This window comes from Phacochoerus africanus, chromosome X, assembly GCF_016906955.1.
Source record: "Phacochoerus africanus isolate WHEZ1 chromosome X, ROS_Pafr_v1, whole genome shotgun sequence".
NCBI classification, from domain to species: domain Eukaryota; kingdom Metazoa; phylum Chordata; class Mammalia; order Artiodactyla; family Suidae; genus Phacochoerus; species Phacochoerus africanus.
In genome coordinates this window covers 22,161,416-22,183,374 of record NC_062560.1, presented here as the reverse complement: position 1 = coordinate 22,183,374, position 21,959 = coordinate 22,161,416, and the positions used below count along the sequence as shown (strand labels likewise).

Genomic DNA, 21,959 nt, shown 5'->3' with positions numbered 1-21,959 from the left:
TTAAACTAAATATAAACAACATGTAAGTAGTTACTTATAAATTTGGTACAAGCTAAAAACGTGAATTTAGAAAAAAGGAGGACCCCAGATACTATGGAAGGTGATTGTGCTCACTACCTGTTATTTCCTGCCACCCTCAAAGGAACAGAGGTGAGCTACAATGGAGTGTTAAGAGTACAGAAACTAAAATTACCCATCAAGGTTCAAAAGCTGAGTCTACCTTTGCTAGCTAGCTGTTGCTCATCTGTAAAATAAAGAATGTAAACAGCTGCTGTGAAAATTAAGTAAAATAATGCATCTAACTCCTACCACAGTGCCTAGCATGTGACATGTACTCCATACATGTTATAGTTGTTAAGAGTTGATATTAGTTTGAGTCAATCTAACATCTCGTATTGTGGAAAGATAGAGAATAACTGCCTACCTTTTGGCATCAGTGTCTAACTTGAACACTAAGTCTCTGGATTCTAACATGGATTTTTATATTATCCAAGAAACTACTACTGTCAGAGTTCTTGTTGTGGCACAGCAGAAATGAATCTGACTAGGAACCATGAGGTTGTGGGTTCAATCCCTGGCCTTGCTCAGTGGGTTAAGGATCTGGCATTGCTGTGAGCTGTGGTGTAGGTTGTAGATGTGGCTCGGATCCTGCGTTGCAGTGGCTGTGGCGTAGGCCAGCAGCTGTAGCTCTGATTAGACATCTAACCTAGGAACCTCCATATGCCTCGAGTGTGAAGCAAAACAAACAAACAAAAAAACAAAACAGAGAAGTTACTACTGTCACATAAAACGGTGAACTTTATTGAAAAGTTTCAAGCATCTTGACCTGAGGAAGTATTTTTCAGTTCAGTTTATCAAAATACTTCAGTTTTCCAGCTGGATCTGGGATTATCTGTTAAAGAAAAAGCAAGTTATTCATTTTAAAAGCCAAAGTACATTATCAGTAGTCTGAGGCTAGTTGTCCCTTAACTCAAGAAGATAAAGATGATTGCTATTTACCAAATTATATGTTTAGGAAAAGCTGGATTTGTCCTACCTGCTAATCTTAGCTATCCCATTAGGCAGATAATTTTCTAGTAAATTAACATCTGTACTCAAGCACCCACAAATTTACTACTTACAGCTCTTCTCTTGGCCACCAGGCTTTCATGGCATCTTCAGGTTTGATCTAATTAAATCAAACACATTAAGAGAGCATGGCTACAGATGTTAATGTATTTTTAAAATCACCTCTGATGAAGCAATGGTACTGTACAACCTGAAAAGGGGGCAGTGTGTTCAGATTTTTTGGAGGTCCAGAATGTAAGTTTCTAATCTTAAAACTGCAAATACTCTAAGAATAACGTGAGGGAGTTCCTTTGTAGCTCAGCAGGTTAAGGATCCAGTATTGTCACTGCTGTGGCACATGTTTGGTCCCTGGCCTGTGAACTTCTGCATGCCATGGGTGTGGCCAAAAACAATTTATAAAAACATGAATAACTATTTAGTGTATGGACAAATACTTTGAAAGAAGTACTCCTTTCCACAGTGTTATAGCCTTAGAAACCTCCTAGTCCTAAAAATTTCTCACATCAACTGTTACTTGCTAGTTGTACGTAAAGACATTTATCCTTATGTTAAAAAAATTACTGTAGTCAGCTTATGATAGCTCTGTATGTGCTTTCTTCAGCATAAAAAAATAAATGTTTTCAGGCATCACTCCAGGAGTGTTCTGTCTTTGCCAATTTATGATCTCTCTGCACTAGAGTTCAATACCAGAGTACTTATGGACTAAGCACCATGTGCCAAGAGTGTGCTGCGCAGATAATGACTCGGGTCCCCGACTTTGAGGCTCATACAAGCACGTGGGGAAGATGTATGTGTCCGTAACTGGTTTTGATGTAACACACAAACTGACTATGCAGGACACAGGCTGTGTGACCCAGTAGAGGCTGAGATGGCATCAGGGAAGGCCTCAAGAGAGTTGAAACAGCATTTGAGCTGGTCTTGAAAGGTGAGAATTTAGGGAAGGGTGGCTACAGAAAGAAAGAACTGAGCAAAGAAAGGCACAAAGATGCGACAAAGCTGGGCTTATCTGGGGAGGGGGGAAGAGTCATGTGATGTGGCAGGAGCAGAGCATGCGAGTGTATCTGTGTGAATCACGGGATGATGACCCGGGACAGGCAGTGGAAACAAAGCATGCAGAAGCTTGCAGGCTGTGCCTGTGTGTCTGGACTTTGTAATGGAGCACCGCTAGGAGGCTCTAGTTTGCAGAATGACAACATTGGAGAGGAGAGAAACTGGAGTCAGGGAGACAATCAGGAGGCCTGTGCAATATCCACAAGAGAACTGAGGGAGATGGAGGGGGAGAATTCATCTCTCTTCAAAGGAGCACCACCACCAAACCTTTCTTGATCCTACACCCTTCTCCAGCTACTTTCTTTTCCTTCTTCCCTTCACAGATGTACTTCTTGAACTAGTTCATACTTTATCTCCTTTCCTCATCCTACCCTTGCCGCCCTCACTGTGGTCACCAGGGACTCCACAGCACTCAGCCAACTGGTGGTGCCCAACTCCATGCCCTTTTGCACTGGCATTCCTGCCCCCTTCCTTGCAGCTCGGTGTTCCTGCCACGCAGGCCTCCTTTCTGTTCCTCTGAGCCCCTGCCTCTGCTGCTCTTTCTGCATGGCTACAGGCATGACTGGCTCCCTCTTGCCACTCATGTTTCAGTTCAAATATCGTCTTTCCTGACCATGCTAACCCCACCCCAGGTGCTTGTTTCTAAAAGCATTTGCCATTTAGAACTAAAATTAGAATTAGAAGGTAACTCTGAGACTTTGGCTGTGCTGGTCACTAATAAGTACCATCTGGCTATCATCAAAGTTTGAACAGGTGCCACAGAGAGGGTGCTCAAGGAATGTCTGTTGAATGAACACCCATAGAAACAGAGTAGGATGGTGGTTGCCAGGGGCAGGGATGGGGGAAATGGGGAGATGCTGGTCAAAGGGTATAAGCCTTCAGTGTGAAGATGAGTAAGTTCTGGGGCCCTGATGCACAGCACGGTGACTATGGTTACTAATCCTGTTGGTAGATTTGGAATTTGTTTAAAGAGTAGATAGGTCTTAGGCCTTCTCACCCCACACAAAAAAGGGTAACTATGTGAGATTAACCTGTTTGTGGTAATCATTTCACAATGTCTACCAAACCATCACACTGTATACTTGATATACAATTCTGTTGGTCAGTTTTTACTCACAGGGGCTTGTAGCTCCCTTACCCTCAAAGTTAATCAAGTAGACAGTCAACATGTTTTCTGAAATGGAAACTACTCATCCTTCGATACCCGTCCTAGTTGATTTGTACTTCCTGGGAACTCCTGCTCATCCCTTAGCTGTGCCTGTGATGGATGGTGGAGTCACTCATCAGTCATTGTTGGTTTTGCTGCAGCTCCAGGGGGAAGAAGCACTTTTTAAGGCTTTTAAGTCAATGCCTGCAGCTTCCATTCACATTTCTATCTGTAAGCCTCATAACCAATAATTGTAAGCCTACGTAATGACTAATTTTAAAGTACCTAGTGCTCAATATATCTTTAATACCTAACTTCAAATCCCCTTTGAGATCCATCAGATCTATGAGGAGGTGAATGAGTTTGTATCATAACATCATTTTGACCATCAAAGGCAAAGCCATTTTGCAAACCCATCAAAAACTAGCTCAGAATCAAGGAAATGTTACTTTACTTAATCAGAGTGAGGTTACAGAATAAAATTCTACCTCTCATTTTCTCTGCCTAATGATACTTTCTTTGGTTTCCTAAGGACGAGTTTTAGGAGTCTTCATTTTTCTTTAGGATTAAGATTATTTCGGGTTCCCATTGTGGCTCAGTGGTAACGAACCCAACTAGTTTCCATGAGGATGTGGGTTCAATCCCTGGGCTCGCTCAGTGGGTTAAGGATCTGGTGTTGCTGTGAGCTGTGGTGTAGGTCACAGACGCAGCTCAGATCTGGCGTGGCTGTGGTGTGGCCCAGTGTCTACAGTTCCAATCTGCTCCCCTAGCCTGGGAACTTCCATATGCAGCACCTGCAGCCCTAAAAAGACAAAAAAAAAAAAAAAAGATTATTTCTTCTTCCAATGCTCTAGTATTTTTCAATTTCCTACTTATTACAAGTTGTGTAAAACTCTTAATTTTTAGAAGAGTTTTAATTAAATATGTTATTTTAAAAAGTTAGAGGTGGGTTTCCAAACTGTACTTTGGCCAGAAACTACTTTAGAGATTGTCTATATAGCCTCCCTAAATGAAGGAATGCACCTGTTTCAAACTTTTCTTCCTTCAAATGACAAGGACAGAATCATTAGCTTTACTGTTAATTAAGCCAATTTTTTTCAAATCTTTTCATTATACATGGAAAGGTTTTGGTTGTGACGGTTTTCTTTGCTCTAAATTTATTTTACCAAGTTTCCACTCTTCCCCCCACTTTTTTAAATGGTTTATTTCTTTGGATACTTGGCTTTAAAATTCACAGCATCAAGTCTCCCTATTTTGCTTTCTACAGTTTCAGCAACTCTCCCTGTGGTCCAAAGAATGCCTGGTACGCCTAACTCATTTACAAAATCAAGACAATTCTATTATGAGGAAAGATTATCCTAGGGTTGCCACTTTTTTGGGGGGCCCCAGCCATCCCCTTAATAGAAAAATCAACTTGACTTACAGTTTCACTACCAGGTTTCCAACCAGCAGGGCAGACTGAAAGGAAGAAAAATTGGCAAAAAAACAGTTTAAAAACACAGTTTGGTTCTTTTCAGCAACTCTTGGCTTTTCTTTTTTTCAAATGAAACTGAAAATAGAGCCTATATTAATGAGAACATTTCTAGGTCACACAGCACTTGACTTCTCTTAGCTTACCTGCTCCCACAGGAATTTTAGTCATGAAGCTTACACTGGGCAGCTAAGCTATTTTTGTCAATTATTTTTGGTTATATTTATTATAGAAGAAATCAAATTGAGTGTTCTAATCAAGCTAGAAAACTGGGGAATCTGGTGAATTAAAAGGTCTGGGCACAATAGAAATTCCTCGTATGTACATTCCCTTAAGCTTATCTGCTGTATCCTACAGTATTTTATACCGATGCCATGGTTCACTGTTTGTCAGAAGAGACTTTAAAATTATTTAGAAGGCAGAATTTCCCCTTGATTTAGGATGCACCCTGACCAAGGCACCGAGTTACACTTTTGAAAGGAATATATAACATAGGTTCTATTTTCAGAAGAATCTGACCTTTTCCATTTGGCTACTGCAAAGAGTTGGCGTGAAAGAATGGACTGAGAGATTACTAGTGTGGTAGTGAAAACCTTAAGGACATCTGAGCTACTCTGAGAAAAAAACCGCTAAATCAAATAAGGTAAACATGCAAATAAAACTTACATTATTAAATACTACCAGATTTGCTGGTGCATTTTAAGTTTATGGAAACATGGTCTGAAAAGTTACAGTAGCAGAAACTTCTCTGAGCTTATCCAAAAGGAGTATGAAAATAAGATTTTTCCATCTTATTCAGTAAGTAGAATGTATTACTGGTATTTTGTTAAAAGCAATTTAAATTATAATTTGACCTGCTTAAAAGAATCTAATTATTTGAAAACTATCAAATGACTTCAGAACCATCCAAATTACTTTTAAGATAAGAAACAAACTAATTATGTGACTAACAAGCTAAAACATCAAAAGCCTATGATGGGTAGAAGGCAAGGTACCTTCTCCATGTTTGTCAGTGTACTGGAATGCTTGAACCAAACGTAGTGTCTCATCCACAGATCTACCCACAGGGAGGTCATTCAGAGTAATCTGTCTTAGGATTCCTTTGTCATCGATAATGAAGAGACCTCTGTAAAACATAAGGATGGTAAGATGAGGACATGTGATCTCAGTTAGGACAAATATTAGTTAATGTGAATCCCTGTACCATCCACACAGAAGAATGTTATATGGAACCAGAAACACACTACTTGCCTACCTGACTGGTAAGTACATGTACACACCCCCCCTGCCCACACTTAAAACCTACTGTGTTTTGGGACTACCACTGTTAAATGGTAGCTTTAAAATTTTGTTTTCTTTGGAGTTTCTGTAGTGACTGAGTGGGTAGCAAACCTGACTAGTGTGACGACTCAGGTTTGATCCCTGGCCTCACTCATTGGGTTAAGGATCCGGTGTTGCTGTGAGCTGTGGTGTAGGTTGCAGATGGGGCTAGGATCTGGCATTGCTGTGACTGTGGCGTAGGCTGGCAGCTGCAGCTCTGATTCGACCCCTAGCCTGGGAACTTCCACATTTTAGGGTGGCTGTGGCCCTAAAAAAAAAAAATAAAAAAAATTTTTTTTTCTATGAAATGTACTATAGTATTTACAGCTGAATTTTCATGTGTATTAGGTTTGGGATTGTGATGTAAATGAAATGATGAAAAACAAAGGGTGAAGGAGTGATCCTTCTTTCTTATCACTTGCTATTTAGGATGTCTTCGTATTTTCTTTTTTCAATGGTAGACAAAGACAAGGTCACCAATATGGGAGTTGCTTTTCCTCCTGACTCTCTCTGCATGTGATTCACTACTATGGCCCGGGGAATAATGAAACAGTTTGACCTAAAAGACCTGCTATTGAGATGGGGTGGCATTGCAAAGTTTAAAGTATACTAGAGAAAAAAAAAATTTCAATGCATTTTACTGTCTCTTTATTTAAGTCAATATGGATTTCAACCCAATACTCAGCTTGGATTAGAAAAAGATCTTGGGTACCAGGGCTAATTGCGTGTGTATAAGTATTAAAATAATGATATATATATTTAGTAGAAATACATGGAATTATGTATCTATTACATGAAATCTTACTCCATAATCACATTAAACATCACTAAATCTTGCTTACCCTACAGTACTTTTTTTTTTCTTTTTTTAAATGTCTTTTGTTTTAAAGTCTATTTTGTCTGATATGAGTATTGCAACTCCTGCTTTCCTGTCATGTCTATTGGCATGAAATATTTTTTCCCACCCCTTCACTTTCAATCTATATGTATCCTTTGTCCTAAGGTGAGTTTCTTGTTGGCAGCATATTGAAGGTTTCTTTTTTTTTCTTTTTTGACTGCACCTGCAGCATATGGAAGTTCCTAGGCCAAGGATCAAATCCAAACTGAGCTGTGACCTATGCCACAGCTGCAGCAACGCCAGATCCTTAACCCACTGAGCCACAAAAGAACTCCCATATGGGTGTTCTTTCATGCACTACTTTTTTTTTTTGTCTTTTTGCCTTTTCTTGAACTGCTCCTGTGGCATATGGAGGTTCCCAAGATAGGGGTCGAATCAGAGCTGTAGCTGCCGGCCGACGCCAGAGACACAGCAATGCGGGATCCGAGCTGTGTCTGTGACCCACACCACAGTTCACGGCAACGACGGTTCCTTAACCCACTGAGCAAGGCCAGGGATCGAACCTGCAACCTCATGGTTCCTAGTCAGATTCGTTAACCACTGCACCACGACGGGAACTCCTCATGCACTGGTTTTACAGTTGAAAATTTTCATCAAAGGTGATCAAGTCTGTTCTGAAGTGAGCCTGATCTGAAATTTTGACCTTGGCTCCATAAGGCACACCAAACCAACACATACCACACAAAAACAAATCTGCCTTTTCTTTGGTAGCAAATTGTACCTTCTGTTTTCTAGTTTGATTTTGTGAACTGCTTCTCTGGTAGACTTTGAGACTAAGATGATTGCCATACTTGGTGTAATGTGTACCTATGTCTCTTCCACAGAGCAGAGTCAGGTCACTCTTATAAAAATATGAAATTAAAGTGGCAACAGACATCTCAGTAACTGCAGATACTAAAGATAGCAGGGTAATGCTTTCAAATGTACACAGGAAAATGCCTTTCAATCTAGAATTCTATACCCAGCCAAATTACTAACCAAGCATGAGAGCTGAATAAAAACATTTTCAGATATGGATGGCCCTCAAGCATTTTACTTTCCCATGATCTTTTATTAGGAAGCTATGAGGATGTGCTTCACCAAAACAAGGCATGACATAAAGAAGGCTGGTAGGCATGGGCGCCAGAAAATTGGGCATCTAAATTGAGAAAAGGTGAGGGAAGTCCCAGGATGCTGGTGCGTAAAGTGCTAGGACATCAGTTATACAGTAGGCTTAGAGAGCCCTCAGTCTGATTTGAAACAGAATGGAGGCAAAAAAGAACTGACAGAGGAAAAATGCAGTACTTAGAGGGGTTAGAATTCAGCTGGGGAGTTTAGGAAGAATTAGTGATGGATATATAGAAAACTAAGGGAATGAAAAAATATGAAGTAGTTTATTAAGTTCAAGAAAATAAAAAAGCTTGCCAGAGGGGAATGTAATCCTTAGCACACTACATTTAAGAGCTTAGCAGTGAACAGCATTTATATAATGTAAACATGAATATTGACTTAGTCCCATATTGTGACATATTATACTGGGAAAATATATTTGGGAATGATATAAGAAAAGATAAAATCCTATTTACCATCATAAATAACATCAAAATCAGTATTTTCAGGAGAAGTATAATATATTACTAGAAATAAGGAGACAAATAATGAAAATCGTAGCTAAAAAGCTTAAAGTAGCTTTCTCCACGAAGCAGGGCTAGGAGTAAAGAGTGGATTGTTGCTTAAGAAAATCTAACTTTTAAAAACTATGTGCATGTATTACTTTGAATTTTAAAAGTACTTCAATCTTTCTAGTGGCATATTTACTCTGGGAATTAACTTAGAAATAAACTCTATGGAAGCAGAAAATATTACAAACTTGGCAAGTACAAAAAAAGAAACTATTCTAAGTGTTACATGATGCAGTACAGATGAAGCTTGAGAACCTTATGCTGAGTGAAAGAAGTTAGTCATAAAAGAGCACATATTATAGGATTCCATTTATATGAAATGCCCAGAATAGGCATGGTTGTGCAGGGCTTGGGGAGGGGATTGGGGGAAATCAGGAGTAAATTCTAATGTGTATGGTATTTCTTTTTGGAACAATGAAAATGTTCTAAAATTGATTGTGGTGATGGTTATGGAACTCTGTGAATATACTAAAAACCACTGAATTGTATGCTTTAAATAGGTGAGTAATACAGTATGTGAATTATGTCTCAATAAAGCTGACAGAAAAAAAACCAAAGGATTATAAAATACCGACACCTTCACAAGTAACATTAAGTGCTTAAAAAACTATTAGCACTGCAAAGCAAATCAACAATATAATTATAAAAAAATTACAACTGTTTCCAGCTGAAGTGGCCCTTTTTTCAAATAATTCTATTAACATGTACTAGCTCAAGTAACCCAATGAGAGCTGTTGGGTAAAACATTTCCTTAATTTTTTCCTACTGCAAAGACATAAGTTTGCTAAATAATATGATACTTGTATTTAGAAAAACCATTACTAGAGTTAGTTTGTTTTTGCCTTTTTTAGGGCCGCAGATGCAGGTTCCCAGGCTAGGGGTTGAACTGGAGCTATAGCTGCCAGCCTACGCCACAGCCACAGCAACGCCAGATCCCCGACCCAGTGAGTGAGGCCAGGGATTGAACCCGCATCCTCATGGATACTAGTCAGATTCCTTTCCACTGAGCCATGACAGGAATTCCACTAGTTAGTTTGGAAGAGAGGAGAAAGAAATGGACAAGGAGTTTGGGGTCCTGGTCTCATGTTTGAGCTCTGCAATTAATTATGTTAACTTTGGCTAAGTTCATGGAACTCTATGCATCTTTCTATATGACAAGGTTGGTCAGAGAAATATCTTCCAGCTCTCACAGTCTATGACACTCACATAGTTTACGTAGGACACTATTTTTAACAGTATCTACAATACTTTTGCAAACAGAGCAAATATTTCTTGATCGAACCTTGTATCTTCTAATTCCATTTCAAGGAGAATTACAAATATATTTGCATTTATCATAATGTAAAATCACTGAAAGGTACCTAAGAGTGTGGCCTGAGTCTTCCAGGTATACACCATAGTCCTTTGAGATCTGATGGTTCAAATCTGAAAGAAGTGGAATCCTTATTGGACCAAGTCCTCCTTGTCTTCGAGGGGTATTAATCCTGTAACAAACAGAACATTTACTTTTCAGGGTTAAGTAAATGGCGTACATTAAAACAGTCAGTACTCTTTCTTTGCATATGCACACAAACATACAACGTGCACATTCCTTCTCTAACCATGACAGGCTAATATACATCCTGTGTTCTTGCCTTAACAACACAGTTATATCCTTCAAACACTAAATGGAGATATACACCACATTTTTAATGTATAGCTATTATATGTTACTTATCTCCGCTGACGGACTTTTTTTGGTCTTTTTAGGGCAGCCTACCGGGGGATGTGAGCTGGGCCCTCATGGTAGGTCACTGACATAGCAGCTAGAAAACAGGGACATACTGCTTCAGATGTCTGCAGCCCCAGTTAAGACATCCAAGTAGAAACCTATCCAGCTGAGAATGTATCTCCAAAAATTCCTTGGGAAAGCAACCCCAAATTATTTGGGATGATATAATTAGATTTTCTTATAAGAATTACTTAGGTTCCTGGGTAGGTTTGTCTGAAAATTGAGGAGATACTTAAATATGTTAAATATATAACTGCATTTTAAAAATAAGAGAATCAATTACTTAAGGGAATGTAAATTAAATTCAAATTGTAGCTCCTGAACCAATTAAAATTTTACTTATACACACACACACGTGTCTATGTATATACATAATTTACATTTATAATTAGAATTTAAATACATTTAGTTATATATATACACAAAAGTATTTATTTATACACACAATTAATTGTAAATGGAAGAAACCCATTTTGAATTTGTTACCTTAATGAATTGAATGTTAAGTTTTAAAACTAAAATAATTCTGGACAGTCTTCACTGTGCATAAAATTTTGTAAATAAAATTGAGGATGCTATTAAAAACTCACATTAACAGCCACAATTCAACTTTTCAAATGTCCTGCCTAACTGCTCTCCAAAAAATAATGAATCAGTTGAGTGCGTGAGAATATCATTTCTCCACACCTTTGTTAACACTGGATGAAATTTTTAAATATCTGAATTCTTGGCCAATCAGAAAGAGAAAAAAATGGCATCTCTCGTCATTTTAATTTTCAATTCTTTGCAATTAACTAGGTGGAAAATCTTTTTATATTTAATAAATTTAGAAAATTATTTAAAGAATTTAAAAATAATCATAAAAGCTATTTTGAGTTTGAACTAATACTAGACAACTGTGTAAGAGAGAAATGGTATTTTAAAAATGTTATTTCTCCAGATTAAGGTCATTAATTTGTTGTAATTAAGTAATCATATAATTCAGTGGTTTTTGCTATGGATATTACAATTTTTGAATCTACCCCCTTCTCCATTTGCAATATCCTATAAAATCCTTAAGCATCTTTATTGCACCTTCGATGAACTAGCAGCTCTCAGATAAATTCATTCCCAAACTGTCTGATAAACAACTATATTCCTGTCATGTTAAGAGTTGTCTACCAGCGTAATTTAAGAGTATATCCATTCTTTTCCCTATAAATGTTAAGTGTAAGATACTGACCAGGCCAGATGGGTAAACTGTGAATCGACAGAGCATGCTACCACTTCAGTATTTATTGATCTGAATTCCTCAATTCTATCACCAAAGGCGATAATTTCAGTTGGACACACAAAAGTGCTGAAAGTTAAAAAAAAAATCATCATTCTCAAAATATACACATACCTAGCTTCAAATGATTTTGTTTTTATAAACACCTTTAGTATATAAAAATACACATTAAGAACATTTTATATATGAACTGTCTCAAGATATAGTCCAAAAAATGGTCATTTGATCAAATATCATTTAATTTTAAAAGTATATTTGGAGTTCCCGTCGTGGCACAGTGGTTAATGAATCCAACTAGGAACCATGAGGTTTCGGGTTCGATCCCTGCCCTTGCTCAGTGGGTTAACGATCCGGTGTTGCCGTGAGCTGCGGTGTAGGTTGCAGACGCGGCTCGGATCCTGCATTGCTGTGGCTCTGGTGTAGGCCGGCAGCTGCAGCTCCAATTGGAACCCTAGCCTGGGAACCTCAGGCTAGGTGCTGCAGGTGGGGCCCTAAAAAAAGCAAAAAAAAAAAAAAGTATATTAGAGTTCCCAATTACATGTTGAGAAACTATTTTTATAACTTAATGGATCAGTGGTCAACTAATGTTCCCTTCTCCCCTATGGCAGCATCCTCCATTTCATTAGCTTTCATTGAGTAATGCTTTATACAGTGCTTTACAGCTTTCAAAGGCTCTATACATATTTTACATCATTTCACTGTTTTTTAAAACTTGCTTGAACCAATTCTAGGAGCTAGATGCATTTATCTCTATTTTGGGGATGAGGAAATACTCTCCCATTCCCCTCCTTTTCTTGATAAGGTCCTCTTGTCATATGGGCACATTCAGAGAATATTAGCTTCAGGTAGTATTTTTCAAACAGTGGTATGGACTCTTTAAGCCAACTTACTGGGTTCCAACCAGCATTTTATTTTTAGGGCCGCACTCGTGGCATATGGAGGTTCCCAGGCTAGGGGTCGAATTGGAGCTGCAGCTGCCGGCCTACACCACGGCCACAGCAAAGGAGATTCCGAGCTGTGTCTGCGACCTACGCTGCAGCTCACAGCAATGCTGGATCCTTAACCCATTAAGCACGGCCAGGGATTAAACCCGAAACCTCATGGTTCCTTGTCTGATTTGTTTCTGTTGCACCGTGATGGGAACTCCTATTTTATTTTTTGTTTTTTTTAGGGCTGCGCCCACAGCACATGAAGATTCCCAGGCTAGAGGTCGAATCAGAGCTATAGCTGCCAGTCTACACTGGAGCCACAGCAACAGAGGATCTGAGCCACGTCTGTGACCTATACCACAGCTCACGGCAATGCCAGATCCTTAACCCACTGACTGCGTGAGGCCAGGGATCGAACCTGCATCCTCATGGATACTAGTCAGATTCGTTTCCATTGAGCCATGCTAAGAACTCCCCAACCAGCATTTTAAAAAAGTAAAATAGAAAATATGAAAATACATCACACATAGTAAGGGTAAGTTATGAAACAAATACGTCTGTACAAGTGCATATATATATGTGTGTTCAGGAATATTAGTAAAACTATTTAACCACCTTAACTCAAGATTGGCTTTAGCTCTAGAGCTTTCTCAAAGGGATCTGGGAGGAGAAGCAATTTGAGGAGGAGGTTGGTATGAAAGTTTTTTAGTACTTTAAGGAGCACAGCTATACTGGTGTTTACAGACTCAATGTTACCCTGTATGTAACAAGTGTATTGGGCAGTAATGAAAGATTTCCTACTGTGTGTCATGGTCAAGACAGTTTGAAAAACATAGACTTAGACGACAAGTTCCTAACACAGACCAGTGTAGGCTTTTCAAATATATCAATTGTTGAGTGGAGGACTGCCGTATGTAAGCAGACAGTTCTAATCCAGATTATGTCCCCGGAAACCTAGCTTATGACATATTAATTTATTTTGTCTTTTTGCCTTTTCTAGGGCCGCCCCCACGGTATATGGAGATTCCCAGGCTGGGGTCCAAATTTGGAGCTGTAGCCGCCGCCTACGCCATAGCAACGCGGATCCGAGCCATGTCTGTGACCTACACCACAGCTCACGGCAATGCCGGATCCTTAACCCACTGAGGGAGGCCAAGGATCAAACCCACATCCTCATGGATGCTAGTCGGGTTTGCTAATCACTGAGCCACAATGGGAACTCCATGACCTGTTATTTTTAATATTTTTCAAAAGGTAGGCATGATAGGCCCTTGCCTTCCTTCCTATTATTCCAAGAAATTCTCCCTAGAGTCATATTTGTCCAACTTCAAGTTTTGGCAGAAAACTGAAGGGTTAACACTTCTGACTTTCTTCTTCACAGACTGTGGTAAATGCCCTAGGATTCCTCCTTCTCTAACCAGACCCAGTCTGGCAGGCATTACACACAAACAGCAGAGAGAAGATCTCTTAGCTCCTTGCCCCAGAAGACCATTGCTAATATTGTGCTTTAATTAGATATGTCTTAATCATTATGGAGTTTTAAGTTAACACTGGAGAAACGGCCTATCTGTGCTAGACTAACTTCAAAATTCAGTTTAACATCACATATAGTTGATATTATGTGTTGCTTTTTGGTTTTACAAGCAGCATGAATTTAGAAGGCTTATCAGGAGTTCCTGTTGTGGCTCAGTGGTTAATGAATCCGACTAGGAACCATGAGATTGCGGGTTTGATCCCTGGCCTCGCTCAGTGGGTTAAGGATCGGGTGTTGCCATGAGCTGTGGTGTAGGTCGCAGATGCGGCTTGGATCCCGAGTTGCTGTGGCTCTGGTGTAGGCCGGTGGCTACAGTTCTGACTGGATCCCTAGCCTGGGAACCTCCATATGCCGTGGATGCGGCCGTAGACAATACAAAAAAAAAAAAAAAGGCTTATCATTTTGTATACACTACAATTTCTATTTCTGATTTCTTATATTTTAGCTAGTCAAGCCATAGTCCAAGTTGATTAGAAAGAAGTAAGTTCTTAGTAATTTAAGATTACATATTGTGCAGATTTATGACTTGTCTTAGTCTCGTACAAATTTTTATGAGAATTCTATTTGGATTAGAGTAGGGGTCAGCAAACTTTAGTCCAAGGGCCAAATCCAGCCTATCTTATTTTTTATAAATCAACTTTCTATTTTTTTTTTTTTTAATGGCTGTACCCGTGGCATATGGAAGTTCTCAGTCAAAGGGTCAAATCTTAGCTGCAGCTGCCAGCCTACACCACGGCCACATCAGATCTCAGCCACATCTGTGACCTAGGCTGGAACTTGTGGCAATGCTGGACCCTTAACCCACTGAGTGAGGCCTAAAACTGAATCTGCATCCTATGTCAAGTTCTTTTTAGGGCATAACTACAACTGTCTACCTACACCACAGCCATAGCAATGCAGGATCTGAGCTGCATCTGAGACCTCTATCACAGCTCATGGCAATGCCAGATCCTTAACCTACTGAGACAGAAGCTTAGAGACAGCCTAAAGATATGAGGTAAAGTATATCCTCTCTGCAAGTTTATGTTTACACAGTTCTAGATAACCCCTAATGGAAAAAAGACCTTAATATACAGTGGCAAAGACAGAGGCATCTTCCACTTACTTTTTGTAACCAAAAAAATATATTTAAACAAAAATATGAAAGTTTGGATAACTCTTTTTGGTATCTTCACTTTTATGGAATTTGAAAAACACTCAAAATTAAATCTTCAAGAGTATTTACTTTGAGTGGATTTTCTATCTACAAAAGTGCTCACTGACAAAGAGTTAAAGAGAATACCCCCAATCATGTTTTATATTAATAGGTATTATTCCTTAAGCATATCCAGTATCTTTAGGAAAATGTTCAAATCACAGGAAGGCAACAGATGCAGCAAAGAGTAAAAATAGTAAAACCACAGTTAAATGTATTACCAGAGAAAAAGGCTTATAAATATTCAAGTTAACTGAGAAAAATAGATTTGTGACCTAAGTCTTCGTATTAAATACTTCCTGAAGTATTCTCAGTCCATTTTCTTGCCTTAGTAAGTATAGCTTAATGAATATAATTGTGGTTTTTCCCTAATGATTACATTATGATAGCACAATCATGTAGATATAAGTATAATGCATTGGGGTCAATGGGTTATTCTGAAATATATGGTAGATGTTACCGTCTTGAAAAAATTCATCTGTTTGCCCTTTAAGAACAAGTACTAAATAAAATAATTTCTAACTATTTGATGTTCTTGAATAATGACTGATAAAGAGTGAGGTTTTACTAGTTGCTATGTACATGTATTACTTACAAATCAAGTGGATAGAAGAAAAAAACCAGGTATTTTCCACGATAGTCAGTTAACTTGAGCTCCTTAAATTCTCCGTTTATCACAGCTGTTCCTTCCCAATAAGGTGCTGGCTTGGAAACTAAGAAAGAAATATATGATATTCTGTGACAATGAGAAGGTTGGTGAGATGACAAAAGGACATTTTTCGGAAATCACTAAAAAAAATTAAGGCTTCTGAGTCTGGACCTCTTCAGCAGTCTGGTGATGCTAAGGGACTTCTCAGAATAGTGTTATTGAAAGCATAAAATATTTAGAATTACAAAGGAAACCAATTATATTGAAATGCAATTATCAAAGTCATCAAAAACCAAATTACATTGTAAGCCAACTATAACGGAAAAAATAAAAATTATAAAAAAATTAAAATAAAAAAACAAATTGGTGATATATTAATATTTGTGCCCTTTTATTATCAACACTTTAAAACGGCAAGATCTAGCAGTCATCTAATAACTACCCAAGATTGTGATGAGTGTAAATGATGTTTCAGGATACTTGTAACAACAATAATGTGGCATGAAAATATCTGTGATTCTACTAGAGACAGGGACAACAGCAAGTACTGCTGAAGCTAATGTGGTTTGTTGCTGATGTTCATAATAAAGGAAAGAAATGCTAAATTTCAGCTGGAGCTTAGTGAAAATAAAGACTTTTTTTTTCCTATTCATGCTCACAGACCCCCTACACACCATCTCTGTACTAAACCCTACTGGATACTTCATTAAAGCCCCTCCAAGTTAATCAACTTCCTACATTTCAAATCATTAGATCTTCTGTTGTCTAGTCTTCCAGATGTACTAATTTAAATGTTTGTCCAGTTTCTCACATACACACACAGGATCTGCTGCTACACTCAAGGAATGGGAAATCTGCAAATATGTCAGGCCAGAAGTGTAAAATCCCAGACCATGGGATTATTTTCCAGGGCTTTGAAAGAGGAGACCCCCCCCCAACAAGTTTCAAGTGACCTAATGGAAACTGAATTGTTCATGCTGCTCTCTTGTAAGGGCATGCTGTAATTCTAGCCAACAGCTTTGGTGATAATGTACCTTGATCTTCTGTTAACATTCAAATAGCACTTAAACTTTCAGAACCATTACATAATTAAAGTCAATACTTGCTTCCAAGCTTGACAAAGGTTCCTAGAAAGTAAGGCTTATAATAGCTTGCATTTTTGGTCTTTCTGAAAATAGAGACAAACTTAAAATGAATTTCTCTGTGAAGTTAATATATAACATATGATTACTTATCTTGAGTCAGCAGCCTACCTCATAGAAATATCTTGATCTTAGTAGGTAACGGCCAAGAAGGAGAATTAGATAGCAGAATAATAATGAACTATATGTGCATTATATACATTACTTAAAATGCTGCTCAAGTGTGAAGTCCTAATTGTAATGATGTGTTACAATGATGGTCCTTAATGATTTTAGCATATTGGGAAAACCAATAAAACTAAAAAATTTTGTTCTGAAAACCTTGATTTTGTAAATTTGGGGTTCTTATTTTAAGAACTCCAGTGTTAATTAAAAAAAAACCTGTCATCAATTTACAGACCAAAAAGAATGTAGTTTGCTAAGATCTATAAATGGAATTCCCAAAGCAACTTCCTGCATCTATTAAAAGACAAACAAAAATTGTCCTGAATATAAATCATATGATTAACAAAGCAAATGCAGAGCAGTATAAAGAATATTTAAATCCCTTCTCCACATAACCCCCATCAATTTAACTACTGTTAATATTTTGCTATCTTTCCTTCCAGTCTTTAAACACAAATTTGGATCATGTTGCACCCCACTTTTAAAAAAAGGAGATCATGAATAGTTTTTCATGTTAGTAAAAATTATCTGAAAGTATGATTTGGTAGTTTCATAATGTTCCATTTTATGAATCAAAGTCCTTGTATCTTTAATTCTAGAGGAGCCTACACATGACAGAGATGTAGCACATATCTAAAATTTGAAAAGATTTGTTAGTAGAGAGAAATCTATTATTACTACTATTTTTTGCTTCCATAAGCAGACTTGGATGGGATTTGTTATAGGCAATATATGAATGTCAGTAAACACTCAACTGACTGACATATTTCATACCTTCTTCCCAGGCAAGTAAAACCAATGGGACTTGGGAATATTATGATTTTAAAAGTGCAAGACTAGCTTTTTAAAAAACAAAAATCTAGGAGTTCCCGTCTTTGCTCAGTGGTTAGCGAACCGACTAGGAACCATGAGGTTTCGGGTTCAATCCCTGGCCTTGCTCAGTGGGTTAAGGATACGGCATTGCCGTGAGCTGTGGTGTAGGTTGCAGATGTGGCTCATATCTGGCATTGCTGTGGCTCTGGCGTAGGCTGGTGGCTACAGCTCCGATTCGACCCCTAGCCTGGGAACCTCCATATGCCGCGGGAGCCGCCCTAGAAAAGGCAAAAAGACAAAAAACAAAAAAATGAAAATCTAAAAATAACTTCCAGTAGGAAAGAACCACAAATGTTTAAGATGGCAGAACAGTTTTGCTCATTTATCACTCCCACTCCACATCCTAACACATAACAACACCCCATTTAATACTGGGGATTCATAATTGTGAAACATTACTTTTTTCACTGAACGTGGGCATGGAACATGTTGTAACTGGACCACAAAGGCCACACACACAACTTCAGAATGCCAAATGGTCTGTAGGAAAAGCAGGTTACTTAAAGTGAGCAAGGGACAGTCTTCGTTCTTTAGGCCCGAGCCACTTCTTTTTGGCTAATCTTAACCTCCAGATGCAGCAGGCCACAACTTTCTCAGTATCTACTTAGTCTGACGTGTCCTTCCTGAAAGTGGCCATTAGTTATGTACACTGGACAGAAATGCAAATAATCAAAAGCCAAATTGGCAGGACACAAATTTGCCACGAGGTTTATCATCAACCAAAATGCATTACTTCTAACCTCTTTTTTCCCATTTCCCTAAGAGCCTCCGAAGTTCACCCTGTAAGAAGTTCTTAATTTCCAAGAAATACAAAGGATACCCATTAACTATTTAGTTCTTGGGGAAGGTGGCTTTTAAATACAATTTTCTTTACCACATACAATACCACCAAAAAAAAAAAAAAAATTTGCCCTCCTGAGCATATTTAATCACTTTTCCGCTTAACCAAACTTTCTGTCACTCATCATTCAACTTATCAATGCATTCTTCCCCGAAACAGTACTTGAAAACAGACCCAACGTGCTGCAAGCACTTTCCGATGTTTGAGGAAGTGTTTCAGTTTGCACAACATCCTCGATGCCTCCAAGCCTGGGACCAGGGCCACCCTCTTTCCCTCATCTGCGGCTTTTGGGGTAACCACGAATTTTCTTTCAAAATCTGATTAGTGGAACCCATCCCTTTCTTCACACTTGGAACCCCCTTCCATCCCCCAACCCTGCAAGAGAGAGCCAGGCTCCCCCCTGGGAGCAGAGGCAGCCCAAGGGGTGACGCCCAAGCCAGGCCCCCGGGAAGCCACCGTAACCAGGGTACACGTGTCTCCTAGCCCTCCCCACCTCCCTCTACCACCGGTCACCTCGCCGTGGCAGGGCATCACCTACTCTTGGCTTTGCTGAGGTGCAAGGAGTGATCGGCGACCGAAAGCCGAGATGCCTCCCCGGGGTACACTTGTCCACCCGCGTAGAAGTGGCACTCCTCTTCGCGGGTTCGGGGCCTCTCCTCCGCCTCCAAGCCCCACAGCGCTTCAGCCCGCAGCAGGAACAGCAGCAGCGGCAGCAGCAGTAGCTTTCGGCCCCGGCCAGAGGCCAGAGTCGTCGCGGGCGGCGGCGGCGGCGGCGCCTCCATGACCACGCGAGTGCAGTAGCACGTCCTTTGGCTCGAGCGCTACTTCTGCTGCCGCCAGGCAGCTACAACTGCGCGCTCAACACCCGCGCGAGCCGAAGCGCTGCCTCGCGAGACCTGCCCCACCTCCTCCACTCTCCGCCCGTTCCCAGCCGCCCGGATCCCCCACCCCCAGCCCCGCCACGTGGGCGTTAGCCCCGCCTGCTCGCCCCCTGCTGGCGTTTGCGCCTGCGCCCTGGGGCGGGCCAGGGCGGGGGAGTTCGGCCCTGCTCTGCCAGGTTGCGTCGCCCGCGCCTGGTCTCACGCAATCCCGCCCGCGTACTGTTTACGCATCCTTCCGCACCCATCTCTTCCACAAAACCTCACCACCGCCCGCCATCCCCTCCCAAGTGGAACTAACATCCGCCTCTGAACGGCTTGTATCTTATACTTCTAACAGTGAACTTGTTTTTTCCTTTAAGTGATCTGTGTGAAGAGCTCCCAGACTTGCCCCCCGACCCCCCATCCCTGCCCTCTGTTGCAACCTTTTTAAATCCTGGGGGAAAAACTTGGAGAAGAAAGGCTTAACCATTTACTTTCCTTCAGCAGGAAAGGCAAACAGGTAGTTTGGTGAGTTCAACCGATCCCATATATGTCTTTTTTTTTTTTTTTTAAAGACTTGAAAAGTTGCCAGAAAACCAAACTTTGTCCCAGTACAGTGCAGTTATTCTGACAATTACCCAGTCACTTCACAGGAGCCTTCTGGACCCTTTATGCCCCTAGAGTCCCTCCTAGGTTCCTGTGAGCTCTTGATCTTTTTGAATCCCACAGAACATTTTGTCTTTCCTCTGTTAGACTGTCAGCTCCCTAGGGTCAAAATCAAAGTCATTCATCTTTGTTTCCCAAGGCACCTGGCCCAAGGTGAGCATCTGCTAGCGTAAGCACTGGATTTTGCAAAAAACACCTAATGTTCCTGACAGCCATAGTCTCCAGTGGCTTTCACATATTACATGCTTACTGCCTGTGACAACCCTTTGAGGCGGATAGAAATGTGCCCATTTCAACCTCACCTCTCACTCTCGTCCTGCCCATTATAGGACTCAGAAGAGTTTGCTGAAGCCTCTTGGCCCTTCTCCGTCGACCCTTCCTGCGACTCCCCACCCCCACCCGGCTGGTGTTTGCGCCTGCGCCCTGGGGTCAGGCCCAGGCCGCCCAGCGGCGCCTAATTCGGTGGGCCCTTCTGTGGCGTCATCAACTGCCGCTGCTCTCCTGCCCTTCCGTCTTCCCTTTCTCCCCCTTCCCCCACCTCCTTTTCCCCTTCAGCACTCTTTTAGGTCCTGCTCACCCTTCCAGGCCCATCTGTGGCACAAAGCTTCGCCAGAGACTGGGCTCTTACCATTGCTGTGATTGGCCTCCTGTCATTGCCGGTGACTGGTCAATCGCTCTCAGCTCTGTTTTAGACCCTTTCATGCTCTCGCACCCCTCGCTCCCGCACACCACCCCACCTCGACCTCCAAAGCTGAAACTAGTCCTTTTGCCCCCGAATGGTTTGCGTTTTATACCTTTATCAGGTGCTTAGTCTTTCTTTTTTGCATCGAGCTGGATGCCATGGCGCTCCTCTCCGGTTGTAGCCCTTTTAAGTCCTGGGGAAACTTGGGGAAGAAAAGTCTAACCTGGTACCTTGAGACCATTTGTTGGCTTCCAGCGGGAAACTCTTTCAAGAGGGAAAGTCACAGTTTGGGGACTTAACACTGTCTCAAGGTATGCGTTATTATTTTTTTAAACCGAGACTTGCTAACTTCCCACAAGACCCATTCTCCCTGTGCAGTGTTATTCTGTCTTCTGACAGTTACTCTGTCACTCACCCATTTGTTAGGATGGCAGGTGAGAACTAGAGGGAGAAACGCAAGGCCTGCCAGAAATATGGGAGCCCTCTGCAGCCTGTATGCCCACAGGGTCCCGTCTATGTTCCTGTGAGCTCTTGTCACTTTCTGATCCCACAGAAGCCATCCTAACAGTGTCTTTCCTCTATTAGATTGTCAGCAACCTGGGGTCACAATCGATGTCGAATTCATCTTTGTTTTCCAAGGCACCTGGTGCAAGGTGAGCACTTGATATTGAAAGCACTCGATTTTGTAAATAGCACGTACTGATTCTGACAGCCTGTCATAGTTTCAAGTTCCTTTCACATGTTAGAACCTTACTCCTTGTGACAAC

The 21,959-nt window shown here is 40.5% G+C and overlaps 1 protein-coding gene across 2 annotated transcripts; it reads right to left on the bottom strand.

Moving 5' to 3' along the window:
* Positions 1 to 775: 775 nt before the first annotated feature.
* Positions 776 to 19,898, bottom strand: PRDX4 (peroxiredoxin 4). 2 transcript variants are annotated; one of them, XM_047764679.1, is made up of 8 exons: positions 19,523 to 19,898; positions 15,910 to 16,027; positions 11,609 to 11,725; positions 9,977 to 10,099; positions 5,732 to 5,862; positions 4,689 to 4,723; positions 1,122 to 1,168; positions 776 to 892 (listed from the first exon to the last, which is right to left on the bottom strand). In XM_047764679.1, the coding sequence occupies exons 1-8, from the start codon at positions 19,764 to 19,766 to the stop codon at positions 889 to 891; spliced, it is 819 nt and encodes a 272-aa protein (XP_047620635.1). In that variant the 5' UTR covers positions 19,767 to 19,898; the 3' UTR covers positions 776 to 888. The 2 variants fall into 2 exon arrangements, with proteins under 2 accessions (XP_047620635.1, XP_047620634.1); XM_047764678.1 differs by lacking the exon at positions 1,122 to 1,168 and having other exon boundaries at positions 19,523 to 19,897.
* Between the last annotated feature and the right edge of the window lie 2,061 nt (positions 19,899 to 21,959).